The sequence below is a fragment of the Apus apus genome, chromosome 8 (genome assembly GCF_020740795.1).
Source record: "Apus apus isolate bApuApu2 chromosome 8, bApuApu2.pri.cur, whole genome shotgun sequence".
NCBI classification, from domain to species: Eukaryota; Metazoa; Chordata; class Aves; order Apodiformes; family Apodidae; genus Apus; species Apus apus.
Window position 1 is genome coordinate 3,429,839 of NC_067289.1, and position 22,685 is coordinate 3,452,523.

Below are 22,685 nucleotides of genomic sequence, written 5' to 3' on the forward strand. Positions count from 1 at the left end.
ACAGGAGGAGGTAACAGCACCTCCTGGTTTTTGGGTGAGGAACAGAGATTCTGTGCTCTGGAACAGTTTGCCTGTATGCAAGTGCAGAGACAGAAGCAAGCCAGTCCAGTAGGACACAGCTACACCACCCCTGGCTGCTCTAGCACAGGGAAAATACCTCTTTCCTGGGAAATCAGACTGCATTTCCAACCTTTTGCCTTCTGGGCTGTCCAAATAAGTAGTTGTAGCCCAGAGCCACCATCAAGCATCTCCAGAAAAAGGTGACAGATACAGTGGAAGCAGGACTCTAAGACAACAAGGTGTCAGCAGAACTGTTCATCTTAACTCTCCTGAGAAACATGCTCTGGAATGGTTGGCTGTGGCAAAAGCTCTACAGCAAGTTGAATTATAAAGTGTTTTAATCACCCAAATTAAACCTTTCTTTCCACCGTAGGATGCGTTTCTTTCTGGCTTTCCCTTCCTATATGTCAGCAGGAGCCCAGTGTTAAGCTCTTTGTACACTATTCCATACACAATGTTGGGAAAAGAGCAAATATGGGAGAGATCATGTAATTTCATGGAGTTTGGACTGAATTCCAGTACAACATCTTCCTGAGCAAGTTTCAATTCTTCCCAAAGCCTTTATGGATTATATTCTTGCACATTCCCTAGAGTGTCAGTAATCAACAACCCTCTTTTCCCTCTATATCTGATACTTCCACAAAGCAGGCAGCATCTCAGGATCTCCTAGGTGTCCAGAAAAATGCAGAAGAAGGAAGGTTTTTCATTTTTCTTTCACAGATGTTAATAGATACTTTGTCCACTTTTTTTTTTTTTTTTTTTAACCACTCCTTCAGGGCCCAGAAGTAAAAGAAAACAGCAAGAATGTCATGGAGTAGTCAGTGAAAGGGACACAAGTCTTGACACTGTGCCCAGGAGAGGGAACTGCAAGTGCATTGGTAAGAGAAAGGCTAAATATCCCTTTTGGAAGAATTTGTTAATGAAATGCCAAACATTCTTTTCTTCTAGCATCACAAGACAGCTTTCTTCTCAGTCAATTACTCTGAGGTCATTGGAGTGTTTAGGAAAAGAGAGAGGGAGGTATGACTAATTAATCCACATGTCAACTAAACGGAAAGCCTATGAGCAAGTGGCAAACTGGATCTCCAGCACAGCCATCCTAAAATTCAGAATATCCTGAAACAGCCACACAAGAGGCTCTAAGTAATCTCCTTCTTCATTCCTTGCTGAAGGGCCAAGGTAGCCAGGGAGTTGAGCTCCAACTACTCTGCTCAGAAAAGGAACACTTCTGTCACTCTAACTAGGACAACTGGAACCTACAACAATATGGTTGCCCAGGTTGCCCAGGGAAGCTGTGGCTGCCCCATCCCTGGCAGTGTTGAAGGGCAGGTTGGATGGGGCTTGGAGCAGCCTGGGCTGGTGGGAGGTGTCCCTGCCCATGCAGGGGGTTGGAACTGGATGATCTTTAAGGTCCCTTCCAACCCAAACCATTCTAAAATTCTATGAATTACAAGAAAAATGCTGGAAATTTGCAGGACACCAAATGGAAGAAGCAAAGAAAGGGCAGGAGTTTAAAGACAGATGAGAAAAATCTACTGAGTAGCACAGAGATGATCAGAAAAAAGTAAATACTAAGTATGTTGAAGAATGGCAAGAGTGGGCAAAAAGGAGTGGAAAAGAGATATTCTTAGAAGTGCAGGGGATGAGAAATTAATTCAGCCTAAAAGGTTAAAAAAGATACACACACAGTTATACAGAAAATCTGCATCCAAATATATTTAGCTGTATTATGCTACTGCATATAAAAACCATCTGAGTTGATCTGTGTAGCCATATACTAACAATGCTCTGCAGTTCCTCCAACATGCTGGGATAGCCTGGGTTTATTAAGCAGACCTAAAGTAAAATACAACTCGTTGCAGCATGTGAGCACCTAAGTCAACACACTGCCTGAAAAACCCAACACATTAGGGTAACATCCCTGCTCCCACTGTCTACAGCAAACAAATATACAAAGGATATTTTCAATGTGGATAGTTAGGTTTATCATAATGTTAGTAAGATTTATATTAAAATACCTCCTAGTCTGTTTGTTTGTTATGGGGGGGTGGTCGGGGCGGGGAGGGTGTTTCAATCTCAGCCTTCATTTTCTTCTTACTTATGAGTATAATTAACTGGCACTAATCCACTCCTTTCTGAACAGAAAGCTCACAGGATGTTTACCCAGTTTTAAAAGGTGTTTTACCTGTCAGTTTTGACATGTTATTTCAGTCCCCATCCACAATTACTGTTCTTTTTGTTTATGTGCATGGAACTAAAACACCTGAAAGATTTTTTTTTTATAAGAAGTTTTCCAGTAACTAATTCATTGTGCAATTCTTTTCCAACACTCCTTTCAGAACTGCATTTGAATTCCACAGAAGTAGCCTTCTACACCTGGCAGAAAGGATGTAATTCTAAAAAATAAAATAGAATCAGTACAAACAAAAAGTCAACTTTCCAAAAGTAGGCCTGACATATTCAGGATGCTTCCCTGCTTCTCTCACTGTAGTCTACAGATGATTTATCCTTTACTGTACCAGTTCCATACTAAACACTTCAGATAAATGAAACATAAACATACTTTAAAAACATACAAGGGTCAGAACTTGCACAAGTTTTACCCCTGATTGCATAATGTGTGTCCTCCAGCAAAGCAAAGCAATCCAACACAACAACCCAAAGTGAGCTGTCCAGACCAGGGCAGATCCAAAAGCAACATATTCCAAATTTTAAGTACTACAGTGAAGTCCTCTGGTATTAACAGTTAGCTCAAGAATTCAAAAACAAAGACACAGCCTGGTGCTCTTCATCTGTAACACCCATAGGGGTCGTTGAAGTCATTTCACAGGAATATAAGCCCTAAAGTATTTTGGAATATCTAGAACAAAGATCAAAGACCCTCTCCAGAGGTGAAGCACAATTCACTGGAGAAAACAACGACCCTTAACACTTAAGGCACCAAGTAGCTTCATTCTGTGCTAGCATAATAAGTAAGGGACATGCAGGTTTGGTGAGAGATGCTGAAAAAGCAAGATTCCATAGGCAGGACTTTGGCAGCTCTTGGAACACCCACAGGGAAATCCACTGTACCAAGACACTTGGAGCAGACACTACTTAATTACCATATTTTATGCAGGTTCATCAGTGTGTTCTCTTTCAACCACATCTGCATTTCTCCCTTATGTTTAAAACATATCACCACAAAACAAATTAATATTGCTAGGGTTGATTATAATAAAGAATCATTAAAAAAGTGTATTTTAGCATTTTTATTACAGTTTGGCTAATGACAGTACACAAAACAGAATATAACAGAATTCTGTACCAAGAGCAAGTAACTTTTGACACCAACCATAAACATCTGCAAATTCAAAAATAATTTTGGCTCCTAAAATAAAGCATTACTGTACCAGAAAAAGAACTGTGGCCAGCTCAGCAAGCCACCAAACATCTACCTTTTGTCTCCAAGTCTTTCTTCTACCAGTAGTTGAGTCTGTCTGAGACAGAATCTGAGAAAACAAGACTCACTTTTCATGTCTTACCATGAAGCCATTAACTCCAACACCATCACAAGAAAAGTGACAGGGAAGTAGATCTTCAGAGTCATCAAGCACACTATGAATCACTGGCCCAAAGACTTTGGAAGAAGAAACAATTAGCTGTTATAAGTATTTCAGTTAAAATGGCAAGTGCCATAAACTTGCTTTTCCCTATTAAAAACAAAAGAAATATATGAAAATATTCCTCCTGCTAGAATGTGCAGATGGAAAATTCTTTGCCTAAGAATCAAACAGAATACTTCTTCTCCATCTAGTATTTTAACAATGGTATTTCAAAGAAGAAGATATTGCCTAAAAGAATTCAACAGGAAGTGACCAAACCACTAAATGCACAATCTGCTTTTGTTCCCATGTTAGAAAATGAAGGAAAAAAACCCAACATACAGAGTTACATGTACAGCCACTCCCCCTTGGCATACATTTTTGATTTCACAGTTTTGCTTCAAGTACAGGTTCACTACCATACCCTACCAAGCTTATAGGTGACAACACAAATGTCCCGGAGTTGCTCTCCTTGGCAACAGCATCTGAAGCATACAGAGTTCCAAACACTTAACAGAGATACCAGGGAATAGCTTAAAAGTAGACAAATGCTGCATTATCAGGAAAAAAAACCAAAACAACCAACAGGTTTGTGGCAACTGAAGAACAGCACGTGACTTCACCAAGTAATTGATAACTTCACAGTCACTTTCTTTTGGTAAATTGATGACAACTGATTCACAACAACATGTCAAAAGATTTAGAAATAAGCAAGGTGATCTGGAGTGCTTTCTGACAATACTGCCACATTACTTTGTTTCTACACACTCTTCAGAAATAGCAAGACAAGAACTTAAAAGTTGTTCCATCTAAGTTTTACACATCAATACCTGACAAATAGGGACTTAACATTTCTATGCATCTCATTTTACACAAAGGTTCTCATTTTCACTTTTGGCAAGGTTAGGGAAGGTCAAATGAGTTGTTAAAAACCTGGACAGCAATTGCTTTTGAGAACAAAACTGGAGCTCCCCAGGTAAAAGCTAAGATGCAAGATTTTTACTTCACATTTTTAGAAAGATTCAAATACAAACCAATTCATCAACAGCAGTTTTAGGCAGGTAAAAATTTCAGTTGCTTAGCAGGTTTATATTTAACCTAACCTCTTAAGTACCACTGAAATTATACGTTACCTGGAGAAATACTCTTATTTTTTTTGAAGAAAGATTAAACAAAAATTTAAAAATACAATCACAGCTGCACCTGAGCTCAAAGAAGAGAAAAAAGTTGCAATTCTATTTATTAGCTGTTCAGATAATAACATTTAGTAACAGATGAGATTAGGAAATCTGATTGCTGGCTTTATCAAAAGCAGCAGAAAAAACAACCACAGTGTATTATTGCTTCCCCTACCAGCTGCCATGGAGGTAGCTGTACATCAGAAGCTGTTATGTTCTGCAAATAAAATACCAGACATGATATGTAGAAGTCCAGCCAAGCTACAAACCAGTCTCCTTTACTATCAGTGTCAAGGAAAGTGGCCTCTAAAAAGCATAACTTGCCAGAGTCACTTCCAAAGTAATACTGCTAACTCCATCTTGGAGCAAGACCTTAAAATACAGTTTGCATTGATGCTGTCAGGCACAGATCACTTTAAAAAAAGAGAAGTGTGCTAGTATAGATTTTATACTGCAATTAACAGTTTGCAGTGCCGTGAAAAACCTATGAAAATACTCATTGGGAATTACAGCATTCCTTATGCATTTGGATATAGGGAATGCCCTTGCATAGAAAACTACTCTTTGGGGTTTACCTCAGTTAACAGTATCAGCATTATTCAAGTTTATTTGGCCACAGTAGTGCCAGAAAATAGCAGGATTGATTTGTGCTAACCTACAAGAAACTCTTAAAAATTATCTGCAACAGACTAAGAAATTTTAGGCAAACAATAAAGAAGATATGTCCCTCAAGGTTAAATCTGAAGGAAATTGTGCCTGTCATGTAAAATACAGTATGCCCCTCAAAGAGGCATTTCCTCTTATTTCTTTTGTTAAGACAAAAGGCATGCTTGAATTTTGATACTTGCAGAGTCCAAGGAAATCATCTGCACTGAGCAGAGACAGAAAAAGGCCTGATGGTCTCACAGACACATCCCTGTAAACACTGCAAAAAACATAAAACTAACCTTGCAGGGATCCCTAGTGAGGTGACTGTTACATGCCACTGAACAAGGTACCACTGACAGCTGCTTATTCCTAAAAGTAATGTGAAGTTAAAAGCAAGGAGCTAATAAACTATACTAAAAAATTATTATCTAATGCCACATCAGGCTAGAAAAGTTTCAAGGTTTATTTTGTATTCCTAATAAGCTCAATATAAGAATTACTAAACAAAACCAAACTCAAATGTGTATAATATATAAAATATCAACTGACTACCTGTTATAAAATACGTATCACAAGAGTTATCACAAAGCACATCCACATCAAACTCTAAAGCAAACTCCAAGTCACACGTTGGGCAAAAGGTATCTGGCCTGGTGTAACACCAAATTCAACTCCAGAAGGTCTCCTTTAAGTACTCTAAAAAAAAAAAACAAAAAAAAGACAAAAATACAATTTCAGATCAGCTGGCTTCTTACAGTTAGAAACCGAAAAAACCTGCAAACATTTTAAAAGTCACAATCAAACAATGTGTTCATCCTGAGTTTGAGAATCACCTGTCTACACAATTTCAAAGACTCCTTGCGTGGTTCTTGCCAGCATATATTACACTGACTTGCTAAAAAACTTGAATATATATAAAAATACATATTCTCACACACAATCACACTTATGCTTAGTTTGGCTCCAAACCATTTCACTTCACAAACAGTAGTTAAACCTTAACAATGAAAACTAAGATTGAAACTTACGCAAACCCAACATGGAAACGTTCCCAAAGCTTCTTAAGAATGAGCATTTAAAAGAAAAAAAACAATCAAACCTTAAAGTAGCTATTAGAACATCTTACCAAAGACTTTATACATGGTGTCCATGAACTGCACTACTATCTCCTTCTCCACTTTGCATCTGCATCTGCATCTGTGCCTGCATTCTTGCAATCATCTCCTGCATGCGACGAAGCTGGAAAAGTAGCAGAGAAGAATCTTTTAGCCCAATCTCACCTCAGAATACCACTCTTTGGTGTCACCACACTATTAATTCTTTCTTCAAGAGGCAACACACATCTGCATGATCTTGATCTGATGGGAAACAATCTCAGGCTATGGCACCATTTTCTACTGCTCTTCTTCATCCATTAAGGGGCTGGACATTTACTGACTGAAAGGATTATTGTACTTCGGGATGAGATTTTTAAGCAGCCCTAAATGGAGTCTTTGTTTCCTCTGAAGTTAAATGCATTAAAAGGATGGTTCTGAAGTGCTGAACAAACACAGCTACTAAAGCTTATCACCAGAAGAAAAGCAGCTTGTTTATGTCCCTTCAAAGTACACCTGTATCTGTCACTAAGAAAACTCCCAACTCCCTTGCTAGTTATAACCAGGTGAAAGCAACCATTGCAGGCAAATCAGCCAAGGAGACAAGCATTATTGGAAGTGGTTGAAACTAAATTTTAGAGCACTGCAACACTTAAACAGAGAGTAATCATGCAACTCAGCTACTAAGATCAATTCAGTCATGCTGCATGTAGAAGACTCTTCTTTTTCTATTGCACCCAACTGACAAGTGGGAAGTCAACCTCACTACTGAACTACATTTGGGGTCCCCTTGTCTTTGTGCATCTTCATTTTAAACTCAAACCAGACTGTTAAGCTTGACAATGAAAATTAAACCTGTGAAATGTTTACACTAATCTGTTCTCACATTCCTTGAAACAACAAACCTTTTCATTTTTACTCTAGTTATGTTTGGGGAATTGGGTAGCCACAAAGATCACTAGTAGCAGACTGAGCATCTGCTTGTGCTGGAACAGGACAAAAGTCCATCTAACTTAGTCTTCTCTCCAACACTATTAGCAAATGCACAGAGGAGCCTAAGAGCAAGGTGCACACACCCAGCATTTCCTGACACATAAAGTCTAGAAGTTTTTCAATTCTGAACTTGTTAAACCAAGAAATTCTATTTTTGTGTTTAGGGAGCACGTTCATGGAGAAAGTAAAACTCTCTCAGCATTTTTGAGCCTATCTCCATTCTTGCTATGCACAAAATTCCATGTTAATGAGTTCCACAACTGACAAACTATCTTTAAAAGTGTATTGTTTTAATTTGAAATCAGCCATCTATTAATCATTAAACAGGACCTGTTTCTTGCATAGAAGATTGCCATTCATCCTGCCATCTATGATTACATGAGCCCCTTACTATATCCTTCCCCTCTGTCATCCATTTCCCAACAAGAATATTAACCCCATCTCCCCTTGTACAGGACCTGCTTCAGACCTTCACTTCAGCCGGTCTTCCCACCTTTTTGCTATTCCCAATACTTTTTGCAGTCCTGCCTGTATCTTTTTTGGGTTAGGGGGACAAGGAACACAATGTTAGAGCTATGCATGATGGATTGATCATCGTGGCAGAAAGAGAATTTCTGTTTCATTCTTTATTCCTGACAATTCCTACCATTGCTCCCTCCTTTGCTGCAGGGCTGAACTGACTTTTTCCCAGATTCTACTACCTGTTCCAATAAACCAGTATCCTGAGACTCCTCTACACCTCTTCACATTGTTTGTTACTGCACCTTGAACAACTTTATATTAGCAAATTCTGTCTCCTCCTTTTCAAATTTTCAAGATCATATAAATCACTTGACCTGAAGTAGTGATACTAGAATAAAAATTCCCCCTTCACAAGAGTATAAAGTTCTGTCATCTTACTTCAGCTTCTTTTTCAAGCAGAATCTGGTCTTTATTTACTTCTTCATCTTCTATTTTCCTAAAATAAGATTAATATTGTTCAATAATGTGCATACACTCTGCATTTTGAACTTCCAGAGAATGCTTTTTTTGACAAAAACCAAAGTTCTTGGAACACATCATCTAAGTCAGTTTCATAACACAAAGTTAATAGAAACATGTTCTCCACACAGCTGCAATTCATGTTTTTCTTTTTAAATTCTCTTTAAGACATCAGTTTATCCCTTACTCCTTCATAAAGTTACGCCCTGAACAGGCATAAGCCATTCTAGCTATGATTTTAAAAATATGACAGATTTTCATGTAGGAATCAATGAAAACCAGCTCTGAGCAGAATTCAAGTATAGCAGTTTACTTGACCATAACATTATCTTAACTGATGGCAGCATGAGTGCCACATAGACACAGCCAGTTCAGACCCACTGCAAAGACATGCTCAGTTCTTCTCTTTTATTTGTACCATAAACCAACACAACTAGAAGTACAAATTCAACATCAGGCCGGACTATTCCTGTCAAAATTAAGCAAATGCTTTCAATCAGTATCTCAGCAAACTCTTGCTTAATTGGGACATTCCAGTTTTACGTTCAGAAACCAAACAAGAATATTTTTACAGACTGTATTTTCAAGATTACCTACCACTTTGCTAACAGATTTGTCCCATCCCATGTTGGGGGGAAACTGCTAACACAGCTAATCACACAAGTGCCATCAAAAGTGCAAATGGAATAAACTGATGCTTGTTACCAGGTTCACAGATTGTCAAAAAAATCCTCTGTGCCCCAAATTCTCTAAGAACTTTAGTGAAATGTTTAATATTAGTGAAGTGTTTAAAAGAAGTAGGGACATGATTTAAACAGTGAACCAATAGATTAGGTTATGGTTGGTGGATTTAGGTTATGGTTGGACTTGATCATCTTCAAAGTCTTTTCCAACCAGGATCGTTCTGTGTGATTCTCTGTGTGTGAACACAGTCCACAAGCACTTCAGACCTTTGCATATACAACATGGTGCTAGAATGTAGTTAACTGATAGTAAGGGTAGTTTATGAGTTCATTTCCAAAAAGCACCTATTCCATTGGCAGTGCTTGGCAATTACAGCTTGTTGATTGTAGTCACTAATGTTCTTAGAGGCTTTGGGCTTGGATAACAGGCACCAGAACTTGATAGAAGACAGGATTTAAAAGCCAGGGAAGAAGAGAATGTCATCTTGTCTGAAGGTAAAACTAGACTCCTAGGTCAATGCTACAGAGACAAACTCCTTTTCCTGAAAACTGACTTGGCATGTGACAAAACCCATGTCAGCAGCATCACGGAAAACTCTCTGCAAAATGTATCAAAGCCCATTGAAATGTGCAATTATGAAACCCTCTAGTGGTTGACATAAGAGAAGCAACAGAAAAATCTAAGCCAGAAAACACCCAGTTTTCAACAAGAACTCTCAAACACAACTTGACAAACATTTTACTTAAAAATGGGGTGTTCTGCCTGTCTCTCTTACCAGAATAGCTGTGCCCTCCCCACCACAGCTCAAAACAGGGCTGGAGGATATTACTCTGTGACTGCTATGCAAAGACAGTTTTTTATTTATACCATGTTTAATAAAGCACTGCAGGAGGACTCGAATTTCTCTTTAGAAAGACACAGTCTAAATACTCCAGTAGCTAAATTCTGTAAAAAAAAAAAAACAAAACCCTTTAACATATCAGCACTGACTTGCAGATTTTTGAGGACAACTTTTATCATAGGCATCTGCCCTACTTATTTACCTCAAACACTCCAATGCAACTGTGTTAAAGCCTCAAAACAAAGCAGAGATGTAGCTACACCCTTTTAATGGCAAAACGGTCTCTTCAGAGTCATGTAAGACTTTTTCTTACACTCAGTGTAAGCTGGCTGACTAAACTGGGTGCTGACTGGAGCTACAGAGTTTTGCATGATCTACCAAATCCTAGCAATGAAATGGTAGGAGAGGCCAAAAAATGAATTCAGGAGGGGAAGAAAGAGCATAAGATGACAACCTGCCACCTCGTTTGAGCCTCTCTGAGCGGAAGTTCTCATAGTGAAGATCCTGGGTCACCTCCTGAAGATCTTGCATATGGGTGCTGCAGGGACAAAATAATTAAAAACAAATAATTAAAAATATACCCATGTCACATCAGCTTGCTTAACCAACTCTCACATTCAGCACTGCATTGGGTCAACGTGTTCAGCATGTACACCCATTTAACGTGGTAATTTCAAAGCTAATTGAAGTTAAATTGGTGCAATAAAAAGAGATGTGGAGAGATCAGCTCAGCCCCTGAGGCAGCCCTGACATAAGCTGGGTGGTGTTTGATGAAGCAGCACTGAGCAGGGGAAGCAGAGTAGCAAAGCCTGGAAAAAAAAAAAAAATCAACCAGTGGACTTTTGAAGTCTTCTCCTTTGCAGATATATATCTACATATAGATACATTTAAATAAGCACAAGGTGTGAGGCAAACTCTTTCATGTTCTTGGGGATGTGATTAGCAATACAACACTGTGTTCAACAAAAGAATTAAACGTTTTCACAGAATCACTGAGTAATTCAGATGGGAAAGAACCTATGGAGCCCAGGTGGTGCAGTCCCTGCCTAGGGCTAAGCCAGCCAGGTGAAGGTTGCTCAAGGCCTTCTCCAGACAAATCCTGAATGTCTCCAAGGATTCCACAACTGCTCCAAACCCCCATTACAGTGCTTGAAAATCTTCCTGGTGAATGTTTTTGAACTACCATGTAATTGAAATTTTCCAACTTACATTAACATGGTCCTCAGCTTCAGGAAGTCATTATGTTCTGGGTTCTCCACTTCAACTACACCCCATGGGTAGAGTCGACCTCTAACTTTTTTACCTTTGGCTTCAATGAGTTGATTGGATCCCACTACACAAAATGGAATGCTGGCCTGAAAGCAAGAAAACAAAACATTTCTAATGATGAACCACAACAAACAACTCCAAGAACAACTCTTGTTCTGCTCAGCACTATGTATGATTGTAGTAAGTTTGTAATGCTTTTCATTTGAAGCTGTAAAGAAAAGTCATTGTTCCCACCACCTTCTAGCTAGGGAAGCTTGGGTAGAGGGACACACAGTCTCAAGGTCTCATCACAGGTCACAGTATGTATCTTGTTCTAAAGCCATCTGAACAGTCTGAAAATAGTGTATTATGCACAAATGTAAACTATGAAGCCAGTCATACCTTCAGGAGTCTGGTTTGCTCTTTAAAATCTTCATCCTCATCTGATTCAGCATCAGGCAGGTGATAAATCTTGATGCCATGCTCTTCTATTTCATCAAGAATCTGAGATTTAAAAGAAAAGAAATCAAGATCATATACATGTAAATTGAGTATGTTTAAACTTAAGGTAAAATTACTTCATCAGTTACACAGTCTCTTGAGAAATTTAGGCCTATCTCACAGATCCAAATTACTCTGTAACTATTTCTTTTTAAACACTGTATTTCTTCATGATATTCAACAACTTCTTGCCACAGACTTTCAGACAAATTATAGTGTTCAAATAAACACTGTCCTTTGTGAACGACATATAAGAGATGTATGTTTCTTATGCACATTTCAAATCCTCCAGTAATAGATTTAAACTGGAAGAGGGGAGATTTTGGTGAGACATAATCTTTGCTGTGAGGGTGGTGAGACCCTGGCTCAGGTTGCCCAGGGAATCTGTGGCTGCCCCATCCCTGGCAGTGTTGAAGGGCAGGTTGGATGGGGCTTGGAGCAGCCTGGGCTGGTGGGAGGTGTCCCTGCCCATGCAGGGGGGTGGATCTAGGTGGTCTTTAAGGTCCCTCCCAACCCATTATATGAAATCAAGTTTTTTAAAAAAACCTTTGCCCTTTTTGCTTTCTTTTTTGTTCTAAAGCATTGACTAAGAAGTCATAATTGCTTTGAACAGCCTAAAACTCCTTGCTCTTGCCTCTGAATTAGTATTTGGGGGGTAGAGGTGGGAGTGTTTAAAAACCTAAGTGAGCTACAGACACCACAGATATGTTTTTCCATCTTCATGACTGCTAAGAATGGCATCTGCAGCTGGAATCCATTTGCCATAATTCCATCACAATATGTATTTCAAAGTGATGTGTACTTCTCTATTTTTATTGCAAGTTGGGTAGATAAAACTATAAGGATTTTCAGAATGACTGAAAATACCATAAAGTTTTAAATGTAACAGCAATGAATGAATCAAGTGTGCCTCCTGGTAAGTTAATTCTGTTATTAATGCTGTTATTAACATGACTGTTGCATTTTTTTTTCCACTTCAGCAAATACAGGATCAAGTCCTGCAACATTTAATGAATCAAGGGGTCTTGCTTATGGAATAAAGAACTGGAATGTGTTAGAAGAGAGTGACATGCAGGAAGAAAAAACACCACAAAACCAGAAAAATCTCAGAATGTCCTATTTTTCAATCATCAGGCTTCTGACTGGGTAAAAAAAATATATGCATATTATAGATGAATGTATGTCTCTGCTTTGGGAGTGATTAAACAGGTAAGAGAGCAATCACCATTTGCAAATACATGTAAATATTCTTCCAAAGTTTCAAAATTCACTCCTAATGTAACTGTGAATGTAGCCAATCTGCCATTTCACAGGCAACTTGTTAAGACCCAATTTCTCAGTTACATAAATAACAAAAGATTGGATGAGATACCAAACTACATATTAATGTTACACTGTGCATGAGATTGTCTTTTTCTTGGCTAGGTCAGAGGAAGGGTGAATGAGAAAGCTCCTCTCTTCAGTGACCATGCTGCTATAACCAAAGTACAACACTTTTCTGCAAGCCAGGAATACTACTTACCCTTTTCTTTAGTCTTTCTCTCTCTTTCAGAGAAAGAGTATCAGCTTTTGCAATCACTGGTACAATATTTACTTTGTTGTGTATGGCCTTCATAAACTCAACATCCAGAGGCTTAAGGCTAGAATTAAAATATGGAAAAAGTGAAATGTATTTTTAATCTGAATTACCCACTTGTTTTCACACCAATGTAGAGCTCTCTCCTTACACAGAAAGAACACAGTTCCAGCAGTTCTAGTACTTCCTTAAGTAACGACAACCTGAGCCTGAAAATTTAAATCAACAGGCATAAATGAACTCCCTGAAGTAAAATAACTTAAAAAATAAAATGACAGAGCAACACCTACCCATGACCAAACGGTGAAATGAAATAGAAGCAGCAATGAACCCTGTTATCTATAATATGCCTTCTGTTCAAACCACTCTCATCATGCAGGTATCGCTCAAACTGCTCATCAATGTAAGAGATGATGGTCTTAAAACTGTAAAACAAATAGAGATTCAAGAAATCAAGCTCATTCTCAAGTGGTCAATAACTTTAGTGATCTATCAATATTTAAACACTGAGACATACTGCTGGTGGACCAACCTGTCCATAGACAAATATGAATTTACTGGTGGTTTTAGGAGTAGAAGAGCCCATATCTTAATTTTACTAGAATTCCAGAATCAAAAAAGTACTCTGCATACTTTATAAGTTGGAAGGACTGTTCCCCACGATCTGGTTTTAGTGTTAAAGTAAAAATCCACCTCTGGATCTTGTCCACATTCATTTGAGCATTCTCAGACTCTGTGCTTCATTTTTAAGTGCATTTTCCTCATCTTTGGGTTTGATTGTTTAAAATGCTTTGATCTATCAAACGTAATATTTAAACACTGAGACATACTGCTGATGGACCAGCCTGTTCACAGACAAATATTAATTTACTCATCTCTCCAAAAAAAATCATACCTCAAATTGAGCACTTCATGTAACACTCCAATAAATAAAAGATAATAAAAGACTTCAGAGTGTAGTATCACTTGGAATCACCTTTGGAATGGAAGTGTTTTAATGAGCTAGAGTTGCCAGTGCGACCATCCTACTTTGAACTGTGGATCATGATTAATATCACTCCACTCCAGGTACTTACTCCTGTCCCCTCAGGACAACTAGGAAATGGATGTCAGCCTTCAGACACAGATCAAAATAGACCCTGTACACATACCAGTCTCTACAGTTGATAGCATCCCCGTAGCCGGGTGTATCTACAACCGTCAGACGTAGTTTCACACCCCTCTCTTCAATTTCCACTGTTGAGGCTTCAATCTGCACAGTCCTCTCAATCTTCTCTAAAACAACACCACATTTGAACTTTCAGAATTGAATTTACAAGACTATGTCATTTTGAGATGAGCTCAGCACACACAACTGTATCCATATTATTCTGCAGGTTACCTCCTAAGGCCTCACAACTTCATAGCAAGACTCAGTATTTCACCTTCAGATTTTGTTAGATGATATGAAATTCCATACTGGTCTTAAATGGAAGGTAGAAACTAAAGCAAAAGGCACTGCAAAAACCCTGTAGGTGATCAGCAATTCAGAGAACAATACTCAATTATAAGTAATGGATTTTTTCCCAAGGTTGAAAGTGGAAAGTAATCATCAGCTAAGATGATAAATTATTAAAGCAAGTCATTCAACAAGGAGCAAAGAGGGAAGAAAATACCGTATTTTTACAATACTCTTTTTCTCTGGATTATTGTATGTCTTAATTAACAGAATAAAAAAGGAACAAGGGACTGAAGAAGAAAAGGAGGGGAAGTTCACATTCACTAAATATCAACCCAAAACAAAGGAATCAAGTTGCAAACAACCCATGTTTCAAACTGCAACAGATTACAAGTTAAGAAAAGTTTGATTGTTTATCTTACTAAAACCCAAAGATAAAAGTATTCAACACCAAAACTCGTATCAAGAAAAGAGAAACTAGAAAAAAGGTATGTTTACCAGCAGCTCCTGGGATTATTCTTTCTGGGTAGAGGTCTGTCAAGAAGAGGCTGTTTATTAATGTAGATTTTCCCAATCCAGATTCACCTGTAATGAATGATAAATTCAACATAAACATATGATTCTAATTTGAGATAATTTGATTCTAATATGAGATAAGTACACTTATCTCATATTAGAAAAGTTTGTGCAAGAAGGTTGAATAACAATTTTTACATCTCAGCTTTATAACACACTTTCTCAAAGCTGACACTGATGATTTGTAATTACATCTGCTAGTCAAGCGGAGCTCTTATCAAATTAGACTTAGAAGTTTCCTGTTTCATGTCTCCTTTTCTAAGGCATGCTTTTCTGCTGTCACTGCAGAATAGGAAAAGATCACCCATAGTGAGGAGCTAGACCCTGCCTGGGCCAAATCATCAATTTAAACTACAAAAAAAAAAAGCATTGGTGACCTTCCACACAGTCAACCAGCATAAAGTGTGATTTATTTCTGCTTTTCATGCTAATATGGCAAACAAGAAGGATATGACATGGCCCCTGAGCACACACATAGAGCCATTTTTATAACTGGGGAACTGGGGATTGCCAGCAGTTACCATAAATACATTTTTGTTCTACTGACTGAGCCATGGAGAGAGTTCCAAAACCTCCTAGAGGTGACCCTGTCCATGCTGGGGGGTTGGATCTAGATGATATTTTATGTCCCTTCCAACCCAAACCAGCCTATGATTCTACAATAATTAGCTAAAGATCAAGATAACAATCAGAAAAAATGTTTACAGCACAAAAAAAGACCAGCAATCCAAGGGCTCATTACTTCAATTCACTGAAAAAATCCTTTTTTCTAGAATTCTGGTTTTATTTCAGATGTTGAAAGAATTAATTTAAAAATGAGATGTTAAAAATGATGGGCTGCATGATCCTTTTGAGTAACAGGGACAATTCTGCAACAGGAGTCTGACAAAAATATCTGACCAAAAGAAGAGACGGAATTATTTTTTCAATCAAGATTTGACAGGGAGCTGCCAGTTTTTAATGCCTCACAGAATGTACCTCTCAAGATCAGATTTTACCAGTGCAGCCTTCACCAGTGAAAGAGACATGAAGCCAGAGCAACTCAACAGTCACCTGGAGTTGTTTCAGCAAAACAAAATTATTTTAACCAGTGGCACATTCCATACTTTCAGTCTGGGTAAATATTATATGTAAACCCAAACAGTTTTCACAGGATTAATGAAAAGAGCAGTTATTCTAACTACTGGCCAAAGTAGTTAGACTTTAGTGACTCTCAACTGAAATAACTATTTAGATGAATTCCTGGGTTAATAATGAGAACAAAGATGACATTGTTAATAAATACAAGTGATTAGGATTTATTTGGAAGCAACACAGCCAAGCAGCCAAATTGTTATAAACCCCATATAAACCACAATAAACAACAGCAGAAAAAAAATGGCAAAGTAGAAAAATAATTGATTAGGATTGTGTGCTTTAACAGAAACATTCTTCTGCTCAGAAATTAAGAAGCATGGCAACTTAATGAAGAATAGTTTAATACAGGCATTGTGGTATAGCCCACAAGAGAACCTAAACCCCTTGCATACTTCAAGAGAAAGAATTCACATTCCAAAGTGTTGAAATAATCAGCAATCTAAAGCACAGTTTATTTTCTCTGACATCAACTGCCTCCATCTGCTAGTGTGTCTTAAAGTATCATTCCAAATTTTCAATGAAATTACTTTTCTCCAGCTTCTTTTCCCTGTAGTTTTCATTTATCCCTTCAAACACTGGCAGGTAATGACTGCAAAGTTAAATACAATCCTGAGACATGGGTGAGGTTAATTGCCTTTCTGTGACTTTGACACCATTTCCCCCCATTTTCTATTTTACCAGAACCAACAAACAACTGTTTGATCTTACAGAATTTTACACAGCTTTCTACCAGAACCGTTTCCCATCACACTATTTTCACTAAATCTCAAGAGAGATCTGGAAATTAAGTTTAGCTGCAGCAGAGAAAGCCTATCTTTTGTTTCTCAGAGTTGTTCACATTTAGGAGCACTGAACAGTAAATTCTGAAGAGTTACAGTAGATACCATAATGTGAAACATCTGCTTATAGTTTGGCTTTACCCTTGGATTTTATAAGATATACTTTATCATATATTATCCTAAGCAAATCCAAGGAAAGAGGCAGTAAACAACTATGATAAAGGAAGACAAAAAATAAGGGCCATCTCTGTCCAGTACCTAACTACAAAAGACAGAAACAAGATTAAAGCAATGCTAGGGCTGTCATTTGGCAAAACTAATGAAAGGTTTGAGGACAGGCTCTTCCTGTAACTACTGGAATCCAAAACAATTTAGAACTTAAACACCTTGTATCATGTACTGCCTCACCTCTCCTGCTCTTTTCCCCTGTGATCTCTCTTGGACAAATCTAACATCCAAATGAGATTTACTTACTTCTCGTGACACCTGGTAATAAAGAACCTAATTCCATTAGGTCCTTTTTGCAAAAGCCTATTTTAAAAGCAAGAATGACAGAGTTCAAACACCAAAACTCAGAAGCTAAAGCTCCCAAGCAGTGTGACCAGGTGAGACACAGGAGATGCCCAAGCCTGATTTGGGAGCCTTCTTAATTTGCAAAAATAACACCAACTTCTGAGAGGATCAAGGCCATGTCTGCAGACACATACTAGATTTCTCTTTCCATTCCGGATTCCAACACAGATTCTCAATGATACATTGAATAGGATGAAACTTTAAGTTACAAATGCTAACAAAAAAATGAAGATATATTTTAAAAGTAACAGCTCAAATAAAAACCAACTAACCCAATTCTCATTCTTCTTTTACAAGAGCATTTAGAAGTGGTGGAAAGATCTCTTCAGATTCTTTTGAGCAACAGGACCACAAAGAACATTTTAAATAGAAGAGTGTCCTTAATGCTCTTCTCTTAATTAAAACAGGCAAGCAAACAAAGATTGTACTCAAATGCAGAAACAGCTTTAGGCTATATTTTAAATGGAATGTTTGAATCCCATAAGACAGAAAAAAGGAAGTAATGATCACTGGAGTGCACAACAAAATCTCTTCACTTCTCCCACAAACTTGCTAACGTATTCAAACATGGTTTGTAGCATGGAAAACAACTGCAAACATGGTTTGTAGCATGGAAAACAACTGCAAACATGGCTTGTAGCATGGAAAACAACTGCAAACATGGCTTGTAGCATGGAAAACAACTGCAAACATGGCTTGTAGCACGGAAAACAACTGCTGCATGAATTAATACACAATAAAAGAAAGGTAAATGCTACAGCACAGAAGAGCTTTTTGATGCAAGCTGAAGCCTTACAACAGTGGAAGTAACGTTCAGTTTCATTCCAAATCCCCTGTGAACAAGGACTAATTTTGAAAAAGACTATTAAACATTTCCTTACCAACCACCATAAGAGTAAATTCAAAGCCCTTTTTCACAGACTTCCGGTGAACCTGATTGGGAAGGTTTGCAAATCCAACATAGCCAGGGGTTTCTGGATTGGTAAACTGAGCAGGTTGCTGCTATAAAGAAAATAATAAGACAATAATAAACAACCACTTCAGACATACTTGCTTGTGTAATTGTTTTTCTCAGTTATTTCCAACAGTTTGAAACTACCTGACATTCAGAGAGAAACCTACACAGGTGTTCCTACTACTCAACACTTTCACAATCAAGTACAGAACAACTGCATTCACCTGGAGTTTGAAAAAATTCAAAGTTTAATTTATTCAGCTATCCAGCCAAGATCCCCCTTCAGTAAAAAAAAGAAGCAAACCCCCGAAACATGTATTTATCAAGGTATGAAGTGCATTCACTAACCACACACTTTCTTAAACACTGCCTTCACACACACGGAAAATAAAAAAGCTTGTGTCCAATGTTCACGGGCATAAATAAAAAGGTGATAATTTCTAATCTCTTTTAATTATGTCCAGGTGAAAACTATGAACAACTACTGATGTGACAGCCATCTGCTGGAAGTCCTTTTTTTCAAATCTCTTTTAAAGGAGGGTGGGCAGGGGGAAGTAGGGTGGTAGTGATTTACACAAGTGCTTCAAACCCACTTTTACAAATACTGCAGAGAAATCTTCACATCTAGTAGTTTCCCTCTTCAAACACATTACCCAAGTACCCCTCATCATTCATTTCACTCCAATAAACTAACATGGATGTTTTATCCATTACAACAAATGCAGAGGACCAAGAATGAGATAAATCCCAGCACGTCAATAATATTTTAAGCTACTACATTGTTTATTAAGGAGTTTTCCAGAACATCAGTTGACTTTTAGTAAATTAAGAAATTAGAACATGCTTTTCTTAAATGATTCCTCCTAAAAATACAGTAGCAGAATGGAAGTTCCAATGCAAATACAACAGGGAGCTTGTATGCAACTCCATGACCACAATTAAATCCTTCCAAGAGTTACTAGTTAACTGCAGTGGTTTATACTTGTAGGTAAGTACTTTGATGTATGTTTACTCTATCTTTCAATACTGTGTGTTCTAAATGCAAATTCTCTCTTATTTATGAGCCATAAATTTAACATACACACCACCATCAAACATGGAACACATTCTGCTCTTGCAGATTATTACAGAATCACAGAATGGTTTGGGCTGGAAAGGACCTTTAAGATCATCTAGATCCAACCCCCTGCATGAGCAGGGACACCTCCCACCAGCCCAGGTTGCTCAGAGCCCTATAAAACATATTTAAACATATATATTTAAACGTATTTAAAAGCAAATATCTGTTTCACATTGTTACACTGGAAGACAGAAATGTTATTCTTACCTTGGACATTTTTATGGAAGGTGGGGAACAGATCTGGAAAAATAATGTTTTTCAGCTTATTAAAAATCATATGAGGGGGAAAAAAAACCAACACACAACAAAATATAATGCTCACTGTTGCACACTTAATTAAAAAGAAGCCTTCCTGGTTGGATACCCAGAGTTTGAAACAGTGCCAATTGCTTCACAGAGCTGAAGCATTTGACTCTTCATTATTAACAAGGATTTTTAGCAACCATTTCTCCTTTTAACATCATTGGGCAATAAATTCAAGCACCATGACCATGGGGTGCTGAAGGCACCATATGTACGATGAACCATTTTGAAGCCTAAAACAGAAAAGTTCACATCCTTTCCAGAAACTAACCAACAAAACACAGCTTAAAGACATCTTAGTATTTACAGGAAACCACGTTTTCAAACCTCAGAAAAAACCTAATTCTGTATTTTTTTCTTTGCAAGCCTCCTTCCCCTCAACGTTTCCTTTCACACTTGAGTGTTCCGCAAAGAGCTAGCAGCTTTAAAACGAAGCTTTTTCTCCTCCTCTTTCTTTGTGATGCCTGCAGCCCCAGTCATTTTAACTTCTGTTGACAAAATAAGATTTTTCACACCTAGCTGCATCACTTCGAGATAGCAGACAGGGAAAAAAACAATTTAAAAATCTCTCATCTAACACCTCAATGCAAACGAAGACCTGCCAGCAAGAGAACTAATAACACACTTAATGCCATGAGTTCAAGAGATCATATAATTTGCTATGGCAATATAATAATGTCAAAAAGTGATGAGTGCTCCAAGTCCCTTTTCTAGTCCCTCCCCTAGCTTGCCCTCTAACCAAAAGCCCACATTCCACAGCCACCTCTTCTCCATCCAGCTCACTCCCACTTTGCTTCTAGGGATTTAAAATTACCACTGCCTGCTTCCTTCCCTCTTCCAAGCAGGTCTTTGTTGGTGAGTTCAGCTCCATGTGAAAAGACACCAAATTGCTTCACTCTCCAGCAACCTTCAGCACATCCCTGCCATCAAAAAGCCACCCTGAAGTCAAAGCAAACTGCCAACCTTTTCTTTTTTTTTTGCTGGGCAAAAGCTGAAGTTGTTTCAAACTGGTGATGGCTTCCAGCAGCTATGGCACTTGCTTCTCAAAGCTACTGTATATATACACATATAATGAAGTGCCACATCCTTCAGATTTGTTAAGATGCAACTTTGCAGCTCACCATGATTACTTTACTGTTAACAGCTGCTTTTTTTTTTTCCTTCCTCCCAGTAAGGAAGAGTCAGTTCTGAGGAAGACTAAAGGTGCTAAACACTGAAGCAATTTGGTGTTGCTTCTGGTGAAGCTGAACACACCGACAAAAATCTGGCATCCAGATTACACACATGGGATAACAACTTACCGAGTCAAATTTCATGCTAGCAACAAAACCCAGTATCTGCAGCATCTGTATTTCAGTCAATACGCTGATCTAAACCCTTTTAAGCACCCAGCTACTGAAGGGGTTATTCGTGAGACTGTTATCATCGTGCCAGATTGCTCTGATAACTCTTCCAAGAGTGCTTCCTGCCGGGTGATGTCATTGATCCCCGCTTAACCATCCTCCATGAAAGATTTTCCATGCCAAACAAAACTAGACCCTGCTAGAACACAGAACATTCCTTTAATTCACGGGGCATGTCTGTCGCCCAAATATTTCTCACAGGCAGGCTAAAAGCTAAGTTTCTCACAGCTACCAAGAAACGAAGGAGAGCTATCTATGCAGATGGCTGCAGTTGTATTTTAACAGACGGGCCAAGCACAGAAACCTCCCAGGAAGAACCTTTCCCACGGCATTCCCTTCAGGGCAGCTGCCGAGCGCTCCGAGGCAGGCAGGGCACGCAGGCCAGACCCTCCTCTGGCCAGTCGTGCCCCTTACCCTCCAACAACCCGGCTGGAGCTTCCTACAAGAGCATCTTCTGAAGCGGCACAGGAGTGGCCTCCTCACCGCCCCAGGAGCGACGGAACCTCCGAACATCCCCCGGTCGGCGGGGACGTCAGGCGGCCACAAGGCCCCGCGCTCCGGGGGGGGGCGGGCAGGGCCCTCCCGACCCCTTCCGCAGCCCCCACCGCCCCGCTTCCTCCTCCTCCTCCTCCTCCTCCTCCTCACCATCTCCCCGGCACCCCCTCCCGGCCGCCCCCGCCGCCCTCCCTCAGCCCCTTCCTCCCTGGGCCTCGGCCCCGAGGGGGCTGCCCGGAGCGCTGGGGAAGGGGCTGTCCTCTGCCGCCCCTCCGGAGAGGGGCCGCGCAGGCAGGTCCCCCCTCACCAGGCCGGACAAGGGGAGTGGAGGGCGGGGAGAGCAGCGGCGCCCGGCTGGGCCCGGCGGGGCCCGGTTGGGCTGGGCCCGCCGCCCCCCTCACCTCACGGACCGCCGCCCCGGCCGCCGCTCCCGCGCGCGCGTCCCGCCAGCGAAGGGGCGTGGCCCCCGCCCCTTCAAGCCCCGCCCCCGGGGCGGTGCCGGGAGGGGCAGTGCTGAG

At 39.4% G+C, this 22,685-nt stretch overlaps 1 protein-coding gene across 3 annotated transcripts; it reads right to left on the reverse strand.

The window, feature by feature from the left end:
- Positions 1–3,296: 3,296 nt before the first annotated feature.
- SEPTIN2 (septin 2) lies at positions 3,297–22,623 on the reverse strand. Of its 3 annotated transcripts, none has more exons than XM_051627009.1 (13): positions 22,569–22,623; positions 20,174–20,206; positions 18,773–18,890; positions 15,325–15,411; positions 14,540–14,663; positions 13,679–13,813; positions 13,335–13,452; positions 11,714–11,815; positions 11,273–11,418; positions 10,518–10,601; positions 8,458–8,515; positions 6,597–6,709; positions 3,297–6,166 (listed from the first exon to the last, which is right to left on the reverse strand). In XM_051627009.1, exons 2-12 carry the CDS (start codon positions 20,180–20,182, stop codon positions 6,605–6,607), a joined length of 1,086 nt encoding a protein of 361 aa, XP_051482969.1. In that variant the 5' UTR covers positions 20,183–20,206; positions 22,569–22,623; the 3' UTR covers positions 3,297–6,166; positions 6,597–6,604. The 3 variants fall into 3 exon arrangements, with proteins under 3 accessions (XP_051482969.1, XP_051482968.1, XP_051482970.1); XM_051627008.1 differs by having other exon boundaries at positions 18,773–18,893; XM_051627010.1 differs by lacking the exon at positions 13,679–13,813 and having other exon boundaries at positions 18,773–18,893; positions 22,569–22,606.
- Between the last annotated feature and the right edge of the window lie 62 nt (positions 22,624–22,685).

Bases quoted from the DNA above. Each gene is read 5' to 3' on its own strand.
- SEPTIN2 (XM_051627008.1), bottom strand. The intron at 13,453-13,678 runs GTAGGTGTTGCT...TTTTAATTCTAG, and splicing joins ATTTCACCGTTTGGTCATGG to CCTTAAGCCTCTGGATGTTG. The intron at 11,816-13,334 runs GTAAGTAGTATT...TTTAAATCTCAG, and splicing joins GAGAAAGACTAAAGAAAAGG to ATTCTTGATGAAATAGAAGA.